Consider the following 21350-nt stretch of genomic DNA (forward strand, 5'->3'; position numbering starts at 1 on the left):
GTCTTTGCATGTAGCGGTAACACATGCAATTTGTTTTACCACTGCAGTTTTTGAGCTTCATACCTCAGCCCGTTTTGTGAGTTTACTTGCATATTACTGAGCAAGGATCTTCTGACATAAAACTCCACAGTTCATGCCCCGAGATGAGGCATGTAGAAGACATTGCTTGCAGCCTGCTGTTTTGACTTATCGCCCGTCTGTCTGATTAGCTGTTGATCCCTGACACACCCATCACTGTATTATCAGGTCACTGTCAGGTTGCACCACAACGCATGATGTGATGATGTAGTGCCAGCTCCAAAACATATGCGCTTGTATGATCTTGCAGATATGGGAGACTTTAAAATCAGTCTGAAGGCTGGTAATACTCAGCCCCAAAGAGATGTCAGATGGCCTAATGCCAGAATGATGCTGGGAGAGTGTAAAGCAAAAGAGAAGGTGGTTGGAGGGGTTTGGATAACTTCAGGGGTAGCCAAAGTGTTGGTCAGCAGGCCACAATGGCCTGCAGAGTTCTCCAGTGTCCCTCACAGGAACCCTTATCACTAAACCCTGGGGGCTGCCCCTAGACACTCATGCAAATTTCCATCTTTATCCAAGCAACATTAGCTTCTCAGCGCATGATAGAAAATTACACGCTGGGACCACTAGTATCTTGGGTCAATATGGAGCATTACATGCTGGTACCGGTAGCTTCCATGGGCCACACCTCTTTATTAAAGTGGGATACAGCTGGAAGACATTCCATTACATGGATATTAGGTACTTCTGTTCACCTGTGTGGCCTTTTCTGTGCGCAGTTGGGGCATTGCCTGGGACATGGTATCTGTAGTAGTGGATGTGGTTATGAAGATGGTAGCATGGCTGGTGGCCGCACTGAGCACTGTGCAAACCAGAGCTGAGAAAGGCTTTCCTTGCTGTTACTCCAGACATTTGGCTTGTGTCCGGGCTGCACCTGGGATAGTTTGCAGGACCAGCTGCCTCCCCAGCTGAACAAAATATGACTGTGAGGTGTAAAACGCCACACGTGCTCAGAAGGTACTATTTTTGAGGCATCGTTTTGGAAGCAAAAGCAAAATGCTGGATCTTGCTCCTTTGCATATGTGCATATGATTAGCCTAGCTCATTCATAGCAGTAGGTGCTGATGTCTGAACTCTGGGAACAAGAGGGAAGGGTTGAGCTGTGGTTTGGGCATGCTGAGTTCTTGTCTGTGTTCTTGGCAAACATAATTTAAAATATTTGTGAGATTAATCCTCTATTTCCCGTTTTGTAACCTCTCTCCATGTTACCTCTGGCATTTCTAGGCGGCAGGTAATAACAGAGAGAGCAATCCTGGATGCAGGCAGCTCTTAGAGTAGCAATGATTTATCTCAGGCCATTCTGAGGCAGCAGACTTTACCTCTAGCTACAGCCACCCCTCCATGTCTGCTCCCCTCATTTGCATAAGTAATTGGCAGCTTGTTAATGGCTCATTAGGAATGCTGAAAACCGTGGGATTGAAACAAACTCAAAGGAGCAGAGACGGGGAAGGGTGAAAAGGACGGGGTCCTGGCTTGCAAATTACACTTCTGAATTCCACCTGATTCAGAATTACGGGTCATAAACCAACCGGATTGTTAAATGAAGTAAGGAAAAACAATGTCAATGGGAGGCTTTATTTTTAGACGTGTATTTAAACACAGAATGCGAGTCTGGAGGGAACAAATAGTCCATCTGCCTCCAGGAGGCTTGTCTCACCTCCTTCCTGACCTTGCAGTAACTTTATCTGGTCATCTACCCCTATCTCATAGCAGGTACATCCAGCTCTCTACATCCACCTTATGAGAAGTGCATTTAGTTCCCTGTCCCAGCAGAGGTGATTCCAGCCTCCTCTCCTCACCTCACAGCCAGGGCACTGCATCCTCCCACCTCGTGACAAGTAAGGGGACACAGGTGCCAGCTACTGTCTGGTTAGGAGAGGCCATGCCTATTTGTAAACACAGATACTGTCAACATGTGCAGGGCACTTCACTGCGAGCTATGAACCCGGCCCAGTTTTTGCCCTATAAGATATAAGCTGCCTGCAGCTATTGACATCCAGGCAGGACGCAAGGCCTGCTGTGTGAAGCCGTGAGCGTGCAGAGCTGGCTGTGTAATCGTTACACAGAGACACTGGAGATTAGTGCAAAGGCTGCGACTGGCATCCCCAGGGGCAGTGCAGGGAATGCAAAGCAGCTGCATCAAGGAGACACAAGAGGCTGAAGAAAATCAGTTGGTGTTTGTTTATTTTGGGGGGGGGAAGGCGATAGTTAATTCTCCACTCTGGCTGCAGCCGTCGGGACCATCTGACTGAGTGAAGTCACAAGACCCCAAGTCTCTCGCCTGTCCTGCTGGATCATGGATGAAGAACAAGAGCTTAAAAGCCCTGAGTGCAGTGTGTCCTCTCCCCTGCTGTAGGCCTGAGCTATGCCCAGGAAAGAATTTAGGTTACGTGGAAGGGCTAAAGCAGGGGAAGAAAGGAGGAGGGGCAGTCTGTCTGATCTGCTCTTTGCAAGGAGCAGCAAGCCTGACATTTGCAGTGAGAGGTTCTGTTGAGGGGGAAAGAGCATGAACTGCAAAGTAGAGCAGCAGCAGGAGGTCCCCAATCAGGGGAATTGCTTTGCAAAGTCTTCATGATGACATAGGATACTCCCCCTCCAGCTAGTGTGTCCAGATAGGAGAGATCCGTGCAATTCTGAAGGCAAGTTGGGGCTGGTGAGAGGACCTGTGTTAGGAACATCTACATAACTCAGAGGCTTTGCCTGCATGAATCTGGGACCTCTGTTGCAGCTTTGGAGCTGGACCACATTGAGTTACGCATCTGCCTTGCAGTCTTTCCGAGTCTTTTTCACACATTTATAAGGGCAAGTGACGTTCTGGTACCAAACAGCAGCCTCTCTATTGAGTGGGATCCTTTCTATTTGATTTTTCTTGCAAAAAGGAATGGAACAAGGAACTGTTTACTTTTAATTTGAGGTTACAGTGCCATTGTTGATGATAATATCGTCTTACATTTCTCTAGGGCATTTCATCATGTATAAATACATACATGGTAAAATGGAATTCCATCTCCCCCAACTCCGAATGAATACCCACACACCCACATGCACTTAAATGCAGCTACCTCTGGGGTGGAACATGCCAGCTGTTTAATAGCAAAGCAGCAAGACAGTTTAGAAAAGAAAAAAGAAGTGTAATGTCTGCAGGGAATATTTCGAGAAGCAGAATGTAGCTGAAAATTAGCCAGGACATCAGGGCTAACACCCTGCCCTTGAACAAAATGCCCTGGAATCCTTAATGAACACAGAGGGTCTCACTTTTACATCTAATTTGAAAACTGGCACTTCCAGCAGCACGGTATCTACTGGTGCCACACTAAGGCATTGGATTCAGCACAGACTCCCAGGGAAGGCTGCCCCTTTCTGGATTTTCAGCAACACTAGGAAGTTCTGAGCGGTCTTCCATCCCAACCCTTACAAAGGGTAACCCTGCTTAGCTTGTGAGCACTCACAAAATCACAGCCTGCTGTGGTGGACAGATGGCAGCATCACTTGGTTTTGTTTTAAGTGGCAGCATAGCCAAATGCAGAGGTTTTTCCTGCATCTCAGCTGCATTCGCTCTGCTCTGACGTCCTCTCAGAAGAAGAGCCAGGCACCTGCAGTTCTTATTTACTCAAGACTGCTCTAGATTACTGAACAGCAAGTATTGTCCTCAGCAGAAATGAACGCTTCCTGATGGGGGACACATCTGGTTGTTGGAAAAAGGTCCAGAGGTGAGAATCTTCAGGTGCTTTTGGTGCTGAGGTTCTAAAGGACATGCGCACATGTTCCATCCCATCCCAGCCTGGGAAGTCAGCCAGTTCTGCAATTAAAGGAGAGCCCTGCTTCAACCCCCACACACAACAGAGTTGAGACAGCAACCAGAGAGCATGTGTCCTGTCACCAGGTTTAAAAAGAATTAATTTGCTGAATGGATTCAACTGCACTCACAAACCAAACAGGCAGGGAGATGGCACCAAGTTCTCTAATTCCCCCTACCTCATCCAGGAACAAATCAAGCAAACAACATCTAACCTTGCAGCACACAAAAGGTGAAATTCACCAGAAAACTGCCTCATTTAAAGAGACACATTTTCTGTGGCTCAGACCTGAGTAGCTTTTCCATGAGGCACCAGCAAAAGCGACAAGAGCAGAGGCCTCCCAAATGAATGCCAGCCAAGTGAGCCTTCCTCCTTCCAAGCGATGCCCTGTGTACATTGAACTGTTTCCGCTAGACCTGGATCACAAATTTGGGTCAGGCTCAGTTAGAGGGTGTTTGGAGGAGTTGGATTCTGGATCCTAACTCACCTGCTGGCTCTTATCTCCAGAGTGGGGATCAGAACCAAAAACCCTAGATCCAAAGTTCACGGGAGTTCTGGACTAGGGTTTTGGCCCAGGCCTGTCTTTAGTTTTGGCTACATCTAAGAGAGTACATCCAAGCGCCTCCTTGTCTGAAACACTGCACTACCTTGGCAAGCTTCTCCGTGACTTGCTGCTGTATGGCCACACTCACTAGGGATGGCATGTCTTTTTAGTCCTTCCTAATCAGCTAGATGTCATTCAGAAAGCTGGGACAAGGAGACTTCTTTCCCCAGACACCAGGCTTCCTTCCTGGCAGTCAAACCTGGAGCCTTATAATAATAATCGTACATAGCACTTATATAGCTTTACATCTTCAAAGTGCTGTACTAGCATTAACTAATTATCCCTCTCCCTAATGGCCATTAATCCTGGCCTTTCATGAACCTTCCCCATTTCCCCGAGGTTCAGCTCTAATACAGCAATAAGCCACTCTCAGGGAGTGGCCTGCTATCTTGCAATCTGCTGTTTCGGATGTGTAATGAGGCCCCAAAGAAAAGGCCAGGTGCCCTGGGCCATTGGAAATGTGTGATTATAGAACAGTGCATGACCTTGAGAGTGGTTTATCCTGATTCTAAGATGGCTATGTTATCAAAAGACAGTTCTCCACAGCTCTGAAGCAAATGCACCGCAGGCTGCATTCATTTGTGGGCATCACGTTACCAGGAAAGTATTGGAAGGAGCAGAGCAATGGAAAGGATATGAAAGCTGGAGACGTTGATTTAGAGAGAAAAAGTAAGAGCTAAAGCTGTCCGGCTAGGTTCGGCCACCACTAAGGTGGGGATGGGGGAAGGCTGCAAATATGTTGTGTGTTTATACAGCAACTAGTACAGGGATCGGCAACCTTTGGGACACGGCCCATCAGGGAAACCCCCTGGCGGGCCGGGCCAGTTTGTTTATCTGCAGCGTCCGCAGGTTTGGCCGATCACAGCTCCCACTGGCCATGGTTCACTGTTCCAGGCCAATGGGGGCTGCGGGAAGGGCTGCCAGCACATCCCTCAGCCCGCACTGCCTCCTGCAGCCCCCATTGGCCTGGAACGGTGAACCACGGCCAGTGGAAGCTGCGATCGGCCAAACCTGCGGACGCTGCAGATAAACAAACTGGCCCGGCCCACCAGGGGCTTTCCCTGGTGGGCCGCGTGCCAGTGGTTGCTGATCCCTGAACTAGCACAGGTGCTACTAGGGGTCCTGGTGATGACTAGGGCTCTTTGGTGCTATAAAAAGAACAGGAGTACTTGTGGCACCTTAGAGACTAACAAATTTATTAGAGCATAAGCTTTCGTGGGCTACAGCCCACTTCATCAGATACATAGAACGGAACATGTAGTAAGAAGAAATATATATACATACAGATAAATTGGAAGTTACCATACAAACTGTGAGAGGCTAATTAGTTAAGATGAGCTATTATCAGCAGGAGAAAAAACCTTTTGTAGTGATAATCAAGATGGCCCATTTAGACAGTTAACAAGAAGGTGTGAGGAGGATACTTAACATGGGGAAATAGATTCAATATGTGTAATGACCCAGGCACTCCCAGTCTCTATTCAAACCCAAGTTAATGGTGTCTAGTTTGCATATTAATTCAAGCTCAGCAGTTTCTCGTTGGAGTCTGTTTTTGAAGCTTTTCTGTTGCAAAATTGCCACCCTTAAATCTTTTACTGAGTGGCCACAGAGATTGAAGTATTCTCCTACCAGTTTTTGAATGTTTTGATTCCTGATGTCAGATTTGTGTCCATTTATTCTTTTGCGTAGAGACTGTCCAATTTGGCCAATGTATATGGCAGAGGGGCATTGCTGGCACATGATGGCATATATCACATTGGTAGATGTGCAGGTGAACGAGCCCCTGATGGCGTGGCTAATGTGATTAGGTCCTATGATGGTGTCACTTGAATAAATATGTGGACAGAGTTGGCATCGGGCTTTGTTGCAAGGATAGGTTCCTGGGTTAGTGTTTTTGATGTGTGGTTTGTGGTTGCTGGAGAGTATTTGCTTCAGGTTGGGGGGCTGTTTGTAAGCGAGGACTGGTCTCTCTCCCAAGATCTGTGAGAGTGAGGGATCATTTTTCAGGATAGGTTGTAAATCTTTGATGATGCGCTGGAGAGGTTTTAGTTGGGGGCTGAAGGTGACAGCTAGTAGTGTTCTGTTGTTTTCTTTGTTGGGCCTGTCCTGTAGTAGGTGACTTCTGGGTACTCTTCTGGCTCTGTCAATCTGTTTCTTCACTTCAGCAGGTGGGTATTGTAGTTTTAAGAAAGCTTGATAGAGATCTTGTAGGTGTTTGTCTCTGTCTGAGGGATTGGAGCAAATGCGGTTGTATCTTAGAACTTGGCTGTAGACAATAGATCGTGTGATGTGTCCTGGATGGAAGCTGGAGGCATATAGGTAAGAATAGCGGTCAGTAGGTTTCTGGTATAGGGTGGTGTTTATGTGACCATCGCTTATTAGCACAGTAGTGTCCAGGAAATAGACCGCTTGTGTGGATTGGTCTAGGCTGAGGTTGATGGTGGGATGGAAATTGTTGAAATCATGGTGGAATTCCTCAAGGGCAATAGTTATTTGTGGCAATGATACAGAGAGTTTAAATAGAAAGGAGGATGGGGTTCTTTTGGAGCAAAAGAGAAGAAGAATTTAGGCTCAATGTCAGGATAAACTTCTTGAGAGTGAAACCTGTAACCGGGTTGTAGAACGTCTCTCAACGGGAGTTGTGGGAGTTGCATCATTTGGGACTTTGAAGACTGCACTGGACAATCCTGCATTGCCCCAGGGAGACAGGTCTGGATTTCAGAAGAGCTCTTTTCTAGCTCTACCGTGTCTCATTCTGGGTGGGAGTGGTGGAGGGTGGAGAAGAGAGTGACAGGAATCTTTCAGAAATGATTTTGAAGCAGCAGTCTCTTGACAAGGAGTCAGCCTGCACGATCACTGTTATTGCAGGAAACTGCCACCCTGGGCTCTGTCTCAGTAAACTGTGGATTGATTGAAACAAACTTTCATCTTCCCTATAAAGATCCGTAATGATTCTCTCCAGAGCCAAGGACATGAAATGTAAATTGGCTCTGCAAAAGGAAAAATAAAGTCTGTTTTGTAGACAGGTTTGTTTAATAGCCTCATTTCTCTCCAGTGCTTTTGCCAATGCATGCTACTCCAGGTGGTCCCAGGTATAGTGAACAGGCCTGGGAATCACGCTTATGTGATTATATAGTGGGAGGCAGAGGTTAAGAACAGGGAAGAACCCCCGAAGTGCAAAGTCTGTTGTAGCCAGCACATGGTGTAAGGAGGATCTTCTGTTATCCAGGCCACATGCCAGTTTATGTAGTATAGCCTATGCAGTCCAATCTGTCTGCTCTCAATTCTAGATTATAACATTTGCAACATTAGCAAGCAGCGGGGCATAGTAGACTGAGCACAGGGCTGAGATCCAGGAACTCCTGTGTTCAATACCCAGCTCTGCCATGACTGACTGTGTGACCTCAGGCAAAGTCCTATCCCCTCTCTGTGCTTCAGTTTCCCCATCTGTGAAATTGGGATTATAATTTATATCCCTAATCAACCTTGTACGTGGCTGGTGAGGAGTTAATGGCTGTGCTTCGAAAACGTAAAATGACAGGTATTACATTAACTCTGTGTCCACTGAAAGCTGCTATCCTTCTGAAATACAGAACTCCCAAGAAACCCTTACATACAGCTCTAGGTTGGGCATATTTTGGGCTCCAGAGTCTTTTGTTTTTGCCTGTGTCCATCTTCCTAAAGAATTATTGGTATTTTTTTCAATAACAAATAGTTGCACATGAAGTACAGAGATGAGATGAGATGAGCCCCTTGGCACTGCAAGTCTGTGAACAGATTAACTAAGCCAACATTCTGTCGTTACATCCTTGGGACAACAGCTGACCTTGTATTTCACTTTATGGGTAATTTTTCCCCAATGTGTGTCTAGAGAAGGCCAATGACTTGGCTCATGATTTGGCTCATTAGAGATGAGATGGACTATTGGTTCATTTCTCTACTTTCAGAGCCAGATCCTCAGCTGGTATAAATTGTTGTAGTTGCATTGAAGCCAAGGAAGCTACACACCAGTTTATACCAGCTGAGGATCTGGCACACAAACTTCCTGACTGGCCCGGATCTAGTTCAAAAGGAAGTTAAATGCACACAATATATATTTCACTACTTGTATGTCGAACAAGCGCCAAGATAGGGCAGATTTACAGAGCTCTGCAATGATTTCAGGATTGTTGGAAAACTGAGTCTGTGCTACTAAAGGAGTGCGGAGAGCCAAACATTAGCACAAAATAATTTTCAGTAACCAGCCTGGATATATGTCATGTTGTGTTGACAAAGAATTTCCTTGGAGCCCTTCAAAATAAGGGAAAGCAAGTCATAAAAGCTGGAAGTGCAGGAAAGAGCTAAAATCGCAGCCAAGATTTAAAAGGAACAGAGGAAGAAGTCTTTCCAGTTGCAATAGGAATAGCATTCCTGGGGGTTCAAGGCAGCAAACGGAGAGTATTTCAGCCAAAGATGGATCTCTAACTGGGAGGTGTGGAGATACAATAAGCTTTTCAACCTCGCAAATTGCAGTTTTGAGCATCTGCGCACATTAAAGTGAAAGATTGTTTTGAGACTTTAAAGTATCATATTTCTGGTAAAATTAGGCTGTACTAAGAACTAGAGATGGGGCCAGTTGACAGAACTCTGAGAGCCTGGATCTGCACCCCATTAAACTCTGGGGAAGTTTGGATCAGCACTTCCTGGTTAAGGGCTCTCTCTGCCCTGTGTATTACCCAGGTCATAACTTACTTTGAACACCTCCTATTAAATTGTTTCTGTAGCTCAGTGCTGTAGCTTGCCTCTTTACTGACACCGCTTTATCACTAGCAGCAATCTAATGAAGCAGGGGAGGTTTCAGAATTCGTGAGGAAAGCAGGGACTTGCAAAGCGTTTTCTTTTTGAGTACTGTTGTCCCCTTGACAGAGCAGTAGCTGAAACTGGGGGCCTGGCAGGATGGTTTCTCTTTGGATGGGAAACCAATGACATGGAGTCAGGGTACTGTCTTTGTGTCATCTGTTTACTTACAAAAACGTACACCAGCCCTCTTTCCACAAATGGCAGCAGCAGCACCCTGCACACAGGCCGCCCTGTGTTGCTGAAATTTCAGGTCAGGCACTCCGGCCCCTGTCCCAAGAAGCAGCAGTCTTTGCCTCTGCTCATCTCCAGAGACCGAGGAAGACTCCAGCCGCTTCATTCCGGCTGCCATATGGTTGAACTTCCGTGCTTGCACTGGTCGGTATCTGTAATGGTAGGAAAAGAGCTTCCCAAGCGTGCGTGTGCAGACACACACTCACACAGAAGGGATTCTCACAGCATCAGTACCAAAAAAATGGTAGTCTCTGGGATACTCTGCCCTCGCAAGAGATGAATGCCGGAGACACGGAGCCATACTGCTCTCAACACCTGCTGTTCAAAACTCCTATCAATTAGTTATTCCCCCTGCAGATGGTGATTCCTGTATTGAAGGACAGAACAGAGAGAAGCTGGTTCTACTAAGAGACTTTGAGTTGTACAAAAATCTCTGGCAAGGACAAGGAGATTCCTTCTGCTTGCCTGCTGCTGCTGCTGCTTGCGTACTTCCCCTGTTGGACTGAAATGTACTGGCGATGGGGGAACTCTGTCCCAGAAATGCTTTCCCTGCCCAGCGTTCCTCGGAGGAATAGTCTCAGGCTGTTATTTCAAGGGCTCCACAGATTTCAGACATTGTGAAGGGGAAGACTTTACTTTGTGAATAGGTTCTTATGCTGCGCCCATCACCATGGTATCTAAGGTTTTGAAGGCCAAGCCTTCATCCACTGACTGTGCTTTTGCACCTGCAGTTGCTTGTCTCTGAGTGGATTCCTGGTGCAGTTTTCTGGGTGAACACCCCTTTGTGCAGTTATTTAATAGGAGCCCAAACCGGTTTGAGGCTGTCCTAGGCAGCAGGAAAGCTATAAAGAACATTGACATACCTCTGCTCTACGTATTTCTATGTATTTCAGTCATAAAACTGAATATGCCATTCACTCTGCAATATCTAGGCCCAGGAAGGCTAAGGATAGCACTTTGGTTTAGTACGTTGGTTTGGTACATTTCCTGCCTTTTGTTGCTTCATCAGCAGTTGAACACGTTCTAGGCATTTTGTTGTGTTACTTTGTATGTCAGGTTTGGGAAGAGGGAAATCTTTGGAGCTCATCATTTATCTCAATATATTTCACTTCCAATCTGTCATATTAGGATATTAGCCAGTTTGCATTGATGGGTGAGTGTGTGTGGGTTAGAGGGAGGAGTTAGCTTGCCTAGCCTGTCTGAGCATCCACATGGATAGCCTTCTCTAAGTGAATCCTTTCCCCTCTCTTATGGCTCTGATAGATTTGCCTGTGCCTTTGTCCCCATGCAGGTTGGAGGACACACCATGCTGCCCATCCGCTGGATGCCCCCTGAGAGCATCATGTACCGGAAGTTCACAACGGAGAGTGACGTGTGGAGCTTTGGGGTGATCCTCTGGGAGATCTTTACATATGGGAAGCAGCCCTGGTTCCAGCTCTCAAACACAGAGGTACAGGATAAACCATAGCATCTTTGGCTGGGGAGGGGAGATGAGGCGAGACATGATGGAAAGGAGCATAGTCACACAGCATGCTTCTTGCAGGAAGTTTCGGGCACTTTGAGACCTGGAGGTGGGTTATTTCGCCTCCCTTATCCATCTTGGAAGCCGGGGTACACCACCGCCTTCCACATTCTCAGGAGGAAGTCCTAGCCCTCCCCCACCTTGGGTGCCATTGTCCATAACAGCATCATGGCCTCGCAGAGGAAGGGCTAGGTGAAGCCATGGCTTCCATCTGGGAAATGCAGCCTGACAGAGGCTCTTACTTTGAGAAGAGCCCCCAACCCATAATTCCTCCCATTCCACTCCCTGCCCCTTCCTCCTGGGTTTGAGTCAGCCACAAGTAAAGTAAGGTACATGGGGGGCTAATGCACCCAACACTGGCACTGGGTTGGCTGGGCTGACTTTAAGGAGCAGCTTGTTGCAAGTAAATTATTTCCAGCAGAATTCCCAACCTCGCGTATGTAAAATGTTGGTCACAGCGAGGGCTGCAGGTGGCGAGGGGCAGGGATGGGGTGGACCCCAATATTTATAGAAAGCTGGGTCAGGCTGTTCAATGTGCACCCCAAAGTGGGGAAAAATTGGGAAATACCAATGCACAACGAACACCTATGGTCCAGGCACTTCCCTTGTATGTTCATGTACAACTCCCATTGACCCCAGAGGGAGCTGTGGGCGAATGCGGGAGGGACAGATCTGGCCATAAAAATGGAACATTATTGCTCATGGGGAGAAGGGCTGTTCTCCTTCCATTGCCCTCTTTGCAACAAGGCTTTCAGAGCAATCAGTGCACTGAGTTTGCGGGTCATCTCCCAGATGTTCACAATAACAGTGGTAATTAATGCTTGCCACTCTTATGGCTCTTTTTAGGCATAGAATTTAAAGCACCTTTCAGAGGGATAGCTATTATCCCTATTTCACAGGTAGGGAAACTGAGGCAAGGAGCCTGACACAGTGACAGAGTTGAGAATAGATCCCAGGTCCCTTGACGCCCAAATCCATGATTTAGCAACATACCCACCACGCTGTTTGGCTAGATAAGCACAGAAGCACTCTCAGAACTGGGCTAGTAGGGGTTGCTGCAGGTCAGTTACATCCAGGAGAGGCAGGTCTGGAACAGCAGGCAGTGCTCCAGCTCACGTTTGAGTGCAGTGACAGAGCTGTGCCCAAGAAAGGTGCACATTTTATCCTATTGTGTGTCTAATGGATTCCTGAAAAGTTACCTCTTTTAACAAGAAATGTGCATTTTCTGCTTTCCGGACACAGATCCCTTAATTGAGTGAGTGCAGAAAGGGACTATCCAAGGTGCTTCTTTACTAATACTTGCCCATTTGTGAGCTCAGTGCCCTTCCTGAAGCAGTATGCACAAACATTTTAGAGACACAAAGAGTGAGAGAAATGATCACAGAAGCCATTTGTTATGATACTTAATGAGCTGCTCTTGCATTTGCCTTGGAGATAAATACACACACACACACACAAATGAGCGTACATACATCCCACATGGATGAGCTGTCATGCTAGAACCCAGACCGCACAAATGTCTCTGCACCTGTCTCAGTTTCCCCATCTGTGAAATGGGGATAATCAAACTAACCCATCTACTAACCTTAAACAGTGCTGTGAACATATAAAGCTGGTACTTTTGGGCTAGGAATAGTACTGCCACATCCAGACAGGGTGACTTTTAACCATAGTCACCTCCATCTTTACCTGACCCTGTCTTTCCTCTGTCCCTTTCCCTTTTCTCCTCAAAGGAGAGAATTCATAGGCAACCTGTGCAAGACATTGCACATTAATCCTCCCAAATGTTAGGGATGTGTTTGCTGTTGGCCTGCTGGTTAGAAGCAAGCTGTGGAGACTCATGCAGAGTCCAGGGGCCTCTGGAGAACTGACTCCACCAGATCTTAGAATCACTTTTAATGAGGATGAGCAGGTCTGAGACACACCTTCTCCACTCCCGGACATCTACAGGGGACACAAGTCTAGATTTTATCTGGCTGTTGGCTGGTTAAAGTTAAAATGAGCATTTTTAGACGTTCTGCTAAACACTAGATGAGACCCCTCTGAGGGGAAGATGGAATAGGGCACACGGCTAGTGAAAGACCACCTGAAGACCCAAAGCTAGCCCTACTGGCTAAATCTAAACCTTGCTTCCTCTCTAAAGATAAGGGCTCACCATGGGTCTTTCAAATACAGGAAGCTTTTTAGTGGTCCTAGTTCATGTCTCTCTGCCTGCTCCACCAAGGCTCAGAAAGTTGTCTCTGCCATCAGCTGTACAGTGATGGAGCCTTGTCTGCAGCACTGCATTTCCATCGCCCTCCCGTCCACAGCTCCTCCTAATCGCTTTCTCCTCTCGCAATGTCTATGCAAACATCAGAGGGATAACTGTCTGTTTGGATGTGTGCCGGGCCCCATTACTAGTCACAAATGATTAACTTCAGGCCCCCCTCGCTAGTCTGCTTGCCTCGCAAGTAGCACTGTTTGGGATCTGTGTTTATCTGCAGCGTGTGTCAGGTCAATCAGCTACGGCAGTGCCGGGCGACTCATCACTTCCCAGACAGGGGACTAGTCAGTAATAACAGCTCTCTGACAAGTCACTTTTTCCCCCCTTTACAGCCTTTTCCCTGGCGGGCAGGATTCAAAAAGCAGGTGCTTGGGGAATTGTTTTCCCCTGGAGTCATTCTAAAGATGCCATTTCATGCTGCATGAGCCGCTCGCATTTTTCTCATTAGCGGCAACAACCTGACCTAGAGCGAGGTGTGAACATTTGCAAGATTTTCTTCCATCATGAATTTGATCCAAGATGAAACAGTGTTTTTTTTTTCCTTCTTACAAACATCAAAAATTAGGCAAATTTGTCCTGGGAGAGGCAGGTGGGAGATGTTGCTCTGAAATCCCCCTAGTAGAATTTTCCTGGGTTTCACCATGGAAAAGGCTTTTATTTTCAGCGGGGGGAAAGACTGATGATATAAAAAAAATTAACTTTTTCTTAGACCACCAGGAAAACCTGACATTTCAGGTTCAGCCTCTCCTCTATATAAATTACCATTGGACTCCTTCTTTGACGAAGCCTTCTGGTCCATAGGTACAGTCAGGTAATTAGGTGTCAAACTGGGAGGAGTTGTGCCTGGAGTTAATAGTGGTTGCAAAATCAAAAGTATATTTCACTGAGATTGCAAAACTGCAGCTGCAAAGCAGGAGGCAGGTGCTGAGAATCTGTTGCTGCATATCACCTGCTGGGAGCCTGCACACCTCAAATCAGAGGGATCTGCTGGCTCCTTAGTGCTCTGATGAAATGTTGGTTACCATCCAGGGCTAAGCAGATTCGGCAAAGGGACATTCGCAGCGCTTCATTGTGTGGGACTCACCCTCTCTGTTCTGCGTTTCAGGTCATCGAGTGCATCACCCAAGGCCGAGTCTTGGAGAGGCCTCGAGTTTGTCCCAAGGAGGTTTATGACATCATGTTGGGCTGCTGGCAGAGGGAACCTCAGCAGCGGCTCAACATCAAGGAAATCTACAAGATCCTTCATGCTCTTGGCAAGGCCACACCAATCTACCTGGACATCCTTGGCTAGCAGTGGCCACTTGTCAAAAGTTCCTGCTCCTTCCTTCCTCCACCCACCCTACCTCCTCTGCTCCCGACCCCTTTCAGCCCCCAAGCAAACATCTTCATATAAACTCAAGTGCCTGCTACACATACAACACTGAAAAACAAAACAAAACAAAACAACCTGTAAGGCAGTTTGGCTTATATATATTTATAGATATATAGATATAGATATATATACCTTCCACACCAATACAGAAAGAAGCTGCTGTTACAGAAACTATAAGACTTTAAAAAATAAAACAAAAAAGAAGAGAAGAAACTTAAAGTACTTAAAAAAAAAAAGGAGGAATCTTTTCCCCCAAGCTGTGGAGAAGTGAAACATGACCTTGCTGTGCTTTGTCCGCTCGGGCTGAGCTCAAGACTCTTGCTAGCGCAGAGACGCAGTCCCAGGGAAAAGCTCTGGGAGGAGGCCCTGCCCCGTTTGTAAGATATGCACTGAATGTGTGACTCAGTCCCCGCCTGGACGTTTGGGCTCTGAGCCAGGGCAGTGCCCCTGGAGGAACTTGCAATTCCACCCGCCCACCTTCCCACCCTTTTCCTCCTTTTGACATTGCAGGACAATTTTTCTAATTTGCCAATTCTTAAATGTATAGACTCAAGGCTTTCGGAACATACAGTAAAGGATCGCGGCACCTACGGGTAAACCACACACGAGAAACAGCCACCCTCCCACAAAACACAGACAAGAGGAACTGAACCTTTCTATTGCCCACGCCAATCCTTTGTCAGACTCTGCGGATCAGTGCCGGGGACCAGAGCAGCTGCCTGGGAGAGCCATACAGAGAGCAGAGTTGGGGAGGGGTCTGTGCCATTGTAAGGATGCTTTGACCTCACTTTGGCATGCGGGACAGGCACCCAGCCCATGCGTCGCCCCCAAATAGGGGGTGTTTTTGAAAGCAAAACCCTCCACCCTGCTTATTTTGCCAGGAGACATGGTAGAGATGTGAGGAGACCCCCCGCCATACAGATGGGCCAAATTCATCCCTGGCGCAACAGCGCTGAAATCAGGGCTTCCCCCCCCCAGCGTGTGTTCAAAGGCTGTAGTTTGTCATCTGGCTGGGGATTGGCTTGCACGGCTTCAGGGGTGCTCTTCGGGGTTAGTACACCATGCTGCCCCTCCTTCCTTTCCCCCACCATCCACCCCCCCTCCCTCGGTCCAATACCTAGTATATCTGCCAAAGGGATGGGGGTGGTGCAGGGGAAATGAAGGGGTCTGGGAGATGGCTGGGAACCTATCAGCACCTGCCCAGGCCCTGTTGACATTCGCCTCACGTCTCCAGGCCCTGAAAGGATTGATGCATCTGCCTTTGAGTTGCTGTGAAAATGCAGAGGCTGAAGAATAGCTCCACTGGTAACCCGGGGAGCTGGGGGAGGGGAAGGCGGTGCTTTCCCGAGGAGACGGCTCAGCAAATGGCCACTGCGGCCAGCCTTGCATGTCAATGAGGACAAAGGCCTGGCCAAGGGGACTGGGACAGCCGGGGAGGGGCAGAGAAGCAGTCCCTATCCCACGCCCCCATCAATAAAAGGAATCAACTTCCTGGCAAAAGGCTTCCTCAGAGGTGGGCTCCTGCTCGAAGCAGGCCTGGGAAACAAAACATTTCTGGTTCGTTTCTCCTCCGGCTAATGGAGGACGAGGGGACAACATGCCGCTTGGCAACTCTAGCCAGGAGGAGGGTGCTGTCAAGGCAGAGTTTGAAAGGTGACAGCTGTAGACCCAGAAATAGCTTGTTGGGATGTGGCCCTTGTCATGGAAGGAGTGGGGGGATCTCCTCTTCTCCCCCCCATCCAGCACCCCCCGCCCAGAGCAATCGACAGGGCAGGCTGCATTCGAGAAAGGATGCTTCTGTCCAGGTGGTGACGTAGTTGTGGTGCGCTGCACAGAGGAAACCCCCTTCTCCGCCCCATTACAATCACCCCATTTATCTGGAGCTGTCTTGTTGCTGACTTAAATCAGAGGAGGGGGCCCTGGCACAGGGAGGGGAAGAAAGCAGATCCAGGGGAAGGCCCCTCTGGTGCTAGTGGAGTAGAGTCTGCAGGGGCTGAGGCTGCTGGAGAGGGGTGGGTGCAGTGGCTTATTTGGTCCAGGTGGTGCTTGTTGTAATAAAGGCATTGGGGAGGGGAGGGGAGACAAAATGTGATTCCTTGGCCCGCCTTACAAAAACCAGGATCTGTCAGTGCTTGGCGGTAAGGGGCAAGGCCAGTGCAGCAGACTCTGGAGTCAGGGCAGTGTGCTGGGTTGTTCGCGTTACAATGCTGAATGATTGTGTACGGGTCACTTTGAATAACAGAACTGAGCTGTTGGCAGGAGGACAGGCAGGGAAGGGGTGTTAATGGCCCCAGAGATCATAGAGAAACCACAATCTAGTGCCCCACTCCCCCCATGCTCTGCATGGCTTTGTTCTCCTGGGGCACCTGGACAATGGGAGCTGGCTTTGGTGAGGGGGGCACCCCGTCTTTTCCCTTCCCCCCCGCCATTTAACTAACCCTTCAAACCCCTTTCCCCAGTCATAGCACTCATAGACCCTGAAATTCCATGTTAAATTCAGGAGCACCCCACCCTCCAGCTCTGCTGCAAACTAGGGATCCCTGTCCCCCACCCCATCCCATGAGTGGTGGGTTCCCCAAGCCAGCTCTGTGTGTGGGCATCTGAGCAAGGTCAGGGCAGGAGCAAGGAAAGACATCAGGCCTGAATGCAGCATGGTTATTAATAACTGGTCTAATGAAAAGAAGAAGGATGTCCCCTGAAAGATGTTAAGCTCCCGACACCGAGATTCAGGCTGTCAGACTGCCCCATTCTTAGCCCCACCAAATGCAATTATGGCATTGGGGAAAGGTTCTCTTGTCAAAGCTTGTTTTGAGCAGCTGCTCAGCAAAAAAGCAAGGCAGGGTTGATACCGTGGCATGGAGTCATGATTCCCCTGCTGCTGTTGCTTTGGGTCTGTGCGTGTCAGGTTTTGCTTCTGTTAGTTTCGTTTCTGTACGGATGAGAGGAAATAGTTGCAGACGTGCTGTGGGAGTTGGGAAGGATGCTGGGCCGAGTTATAGGGGAAAATACCCAGAAGTCTCCTGTTTGCTGGAATTAATACAGAGCCCCTTTAGTCTGCGTGGGTGGCTCTTTCACCCACTACAGGACCAGAAGTTCCTGATGGCTGTAGAGCCTATGTGGTCCCACTGTGTCAGAGATAGCGCAGGGTTTGGGGAAACCCATACAGTGTGCCCCAAAGCAAAGATCTACTCTAGAATGTGGGTGCCTTTGTGGGCCAGGGAGGCACAAGTGACTCCAACATTGTGCAGATCATCCATTTGCTCCCCCCATGAAGAGGGTTAGCTATCGCTCTGCTGTGAGGAACACCAGAGCTCTCCCCCAGCCTGGCTACTCATGCCATGCCCAAGGACCGCAGTTGACTCTGGCTTAGGCTTATTTCAATCCCCTCCCCATATCCCCACACCAGGGCATTCCCATTACTCGACTCCTTTAACTGAGCTGGTCCCCAAATGCCTTTTGAAAGGGAGGTGGGCCAGACCCGAGGGCAGTCCTGGACCTTAGCTGAGAACAGGACTGTTGCCCTTCCTGGCACTCGCAGTGGGGCACTTTTACTTAGGGAAAAGATTAACCCAGGCAATTCCCTTCGAGGGTTTCACCTAGATGGACACCTGCTGGGCAAGAGGGCGCTGTGCTGTGGTTGGCCCTGGGTTGTGGTCTCAGTGACCTCATGTTTTGTTTTTTTCACATCTGTGATTTCCCATTTCTAACATTTAGGTGAAGCGGATACTTCTTGAGGGTGGGCCATCGAGCACTCAGTGTTTAAATGGGGCTCAACCCCATCTCTTGAAGTCAGCCTTCTATTTTGCATGCCTGTATTGTTGCTCACAAGGCTCTCTACACTCCAGTTTTTGCACACACCTCTTAGACTTGGATGGTCATTACATGCTTTGTTTGTGCAAACCTGATCAGCTGGCACATGCATGTGAATTCAGGGTTTTGAATTTGCATGAACTTGGGTGTGAAAAATGGCATGCAAAAACTTCAGTGTGGGGGAAAATATGTGCAAAAGCAAGTGTGAAAATGGGGTTCCATTATAGAGGCTGCTTTTGAAAATGTGATCTTCAAAGCATCTCCGATTGCCTCTCTCCAGTAGTGGGTAGAATAAACTGTCTCAATTAGACAGCACTTGGAAAAGACCTCGTAAGGAAGGGGACGGTATTACAAGTCCAACACACTACTTGGGTTAAGTCAGGGATCGGCAACCTTTGGCACACGGCCTGCCACGGTAAGCCCCCTGGTGGGCCAGGCCGGTTTGTTTACCTGCCATGTCCTCAGGTTCGGCCAATCGCAGCTCCCGATGGCCGTGGTTCGCCACTCTGGGCCAATGGGGGCTGCGGGAAGCAGCAGCCAGCACATCCCTTGGCCATTAAGTAAACCATAACATCCCTGGGTTAAGTAAACCATAGTTGTATTAGGAAGGGCTAGTGTTCTATTAAATTCCAAGTGGTGCTGATGGTAGAAACTGAAATAAACAAAAAATAAATTGTGTGACTGAGACTACAGGAAAATGAGGCTATAACTCTGGGCAAACACTGGCAAAAAAGCAAAGGTCACCAGCAGGCAGGGGTCTGAACCGTGCTGTGTTGTGAGCTTTTCTCATCTGAAATACAAGCAGAACAAGGCCTGAGCAATATTAAACCTTTCAGGGACAAAGGCAGGGAAATCCAAAGCTAAGGCTGCTGTTTTCTCTTCCGAAGAAAGGCTTTTACTTCTCAGGACCCAAGTGCGTTTGCTGCCTAATGTGCTAGCGATATCAGCAGCTGTAACTGCAGAAACACAGAACCGGGTCTCGGCTGGCAGGTGAAGAAAGACTTGATTTAAGCGCTGTTGTTCGTTGGGTGTATGTATTTGTCATTGGTGAGTCTGCATCTAAAGTGTGTTCTGTTCAGAGCTGGGATCTTTATTACGGTTGCATATTTATTTTTATAATGAGGCGTTTCACTTCCTGCACCCAACGGCGAGTCTCATTTTACAGGTTGTGAGTGAAAAATGTTGCATTCAAGGCTGGTAGCCAAATGTACTGAAGGCTACTCCTTGCTCTCTGCAGGTGACTTTTACACCTAAGGGTGGCCCAGTACAGTGCTTCCCCTCCTCTGGGGCAGCTGTACCAGTTTACTAGACCAAAACTGTGGCCCATGCCCTGTGCTTTCCTGTACAGTTACTGGGGCTTAGCAGCTGAAGCTCAGTTACACACCACTAAATGGGAAGCTGGCAGTGGTGCCATGCTAAGGCCTGAGCGAGAATGCAAGGGAGAGCCTAGAGTATCTGTCAGATGAGGACGTGCCAGTTTTGGGGCAGGGAAGAACCAACTGTTGAGAAGACAGACACACCAGAAAGGATAGCTTGCCCCCTTGGCTCTCCATTCACTGGGACTTGGTTTAAGCCTCTAGTATTTTTTGTACAAAGAGGGGGATCTGAGAGGATTTAATCTCTGACGGGATATTTAGCACTTGGGTCGTTCCCTTTGCATGGGCCAGGTCTTGGCTGTGAAGCAGTCCCTCCTGTTTACCAGGAAGAGCCTGGGTTGTGTTCTGTGCTGGTTAGTTACGCCTCTGCAATGGCTCCTCTCTGCTTTTGAGACGCCTACTCGCTTTCTCTAAATGTGGATTTTCACATGCAGGGGGAGCTGACGGGGCGGGGCGGGGGGTTGGCCGGTGATCAGGTCTGATGGCTCCATACAGTTTTGCCCTGCGCATGGTGGACAGGACGCCCATGCCAAGAAAAGCACTCAGCAGGTCCAGGCTGTGGTTCAGTGCAAAGGCACATCCCCAAAGGCTCTGCTGTGCTACTGTGTCTTTTTGAAGGAGCAGGATGGGACTGCACCTTTGGGGTGAGTATGCTGTCGGCTTGCAAAGGAGAAGAAGTTGCCGGGGGGAGCATGCCAATTTGTGCCCCATTAGCATAATGGCTAAGTGGAAAAACTTGCTTAGCTCTTCTCCAGAATCACTGCTAGAAACTGTGCTCCTGGCTGGGACCTGGCGGGTCCTGTGTCTAGCCGAGTGAATGCGTACAAAGACACACACACACACACCCCCGAGTGGCCAATGGCACAGGTGTATGTAGTCTCTGCCCTAGTGGAATGCAGAGGTAACGGTGCACCCTTCAGTCACCTTCATGCCCCTTGTTCCTTGTCTGTACGACCTTAGGCAGTGGAACAGGTTCCCAGCCAAAGTGGTGGAAGTCTCCTTGCTTGCAGCTTTTAAAACTGTGTTAGGCAGTTGTGGGGAACGATCTTGCTTAGGGCCCCAGGAGACAGGCTAAGTGATCTAATAGGTCATCTCTAGCTTCTGTGGTTTCTCACTGGCCACAATTCCGCAAGGCTTCTTCACAGCCCCTGCTTCTAAAACAACCAGCTCTAACATTCCTCAAAGAAAATGGATGATTATCACATAACTCCCATTGGCACTCAGGGATCCCCTATGGGAACTAATCTCCCAGACAAAAAAAGGGGACTGATCCTACAGCCTGAAGCCAGTAGCCCAGCAGCTGTTCTGAAGAGGTGTTGAGCTGCAGAACTACTGGCTTCTTAAGACAAGGGCCCAGCAGGAGATGACTGAAATGCCTCTGTGAAGGAAATCATAGCATTGGGAGGTCTGAACATTTTTTCTTTTGCACACTGGCTCTCTGTTGGTTTCCAGCCTCCC

General features: G+C 48.3%; 1 protein-coding gene across 4 annotated transcripts in view; it reads left to right on the forward strand.

Annotated features, from left to right (window-relative positions):
- The window catches only part of NTRK3 (neurotrophic receptor tyrosine kinase 3), a 320506-nt gene extending 303798 nt beyond the window's left edge, over positions 1-16708 (forward strand). For 2 of the 4 annotated variants that reach the window (XM_074966486.1, XM_074966487.1), the window contains exons 19-20: positions 10841-10999; positions 14440-16708. In XM_074966486.1, the coding sequence (XP_074822587.1) occupies positions 10841-10999; positions 14440-14625 (345 nt within the window). In that variant the 3' untranslated portion in view covers positions 14626-16708. The remainder of the gene's footprint in view (positions 1-10840; positions 11000-14439) is intronic. The other 2 variants (XM_074966489.1, XM_074966490.1) reach the window with 2 other exon arrangements.
- Positions 16709-21350: the final 4642 nt, after the last annotated feature.

This window comes from Natator depressus, chromosome 10 (genome assembly GCF_965152275.1).
Source record: "Natator depressus isolate rNatDep1 chromosome 10, rNatDep2.hap1, whole genome shotgun sequence".
In the NCBI taxonomy this organism is placed as follows: domain Eukaryota; kingdom Metazoa; phylum Chordata; order Testudines; family Cheloniidae; genus Natator; species Natator depressus.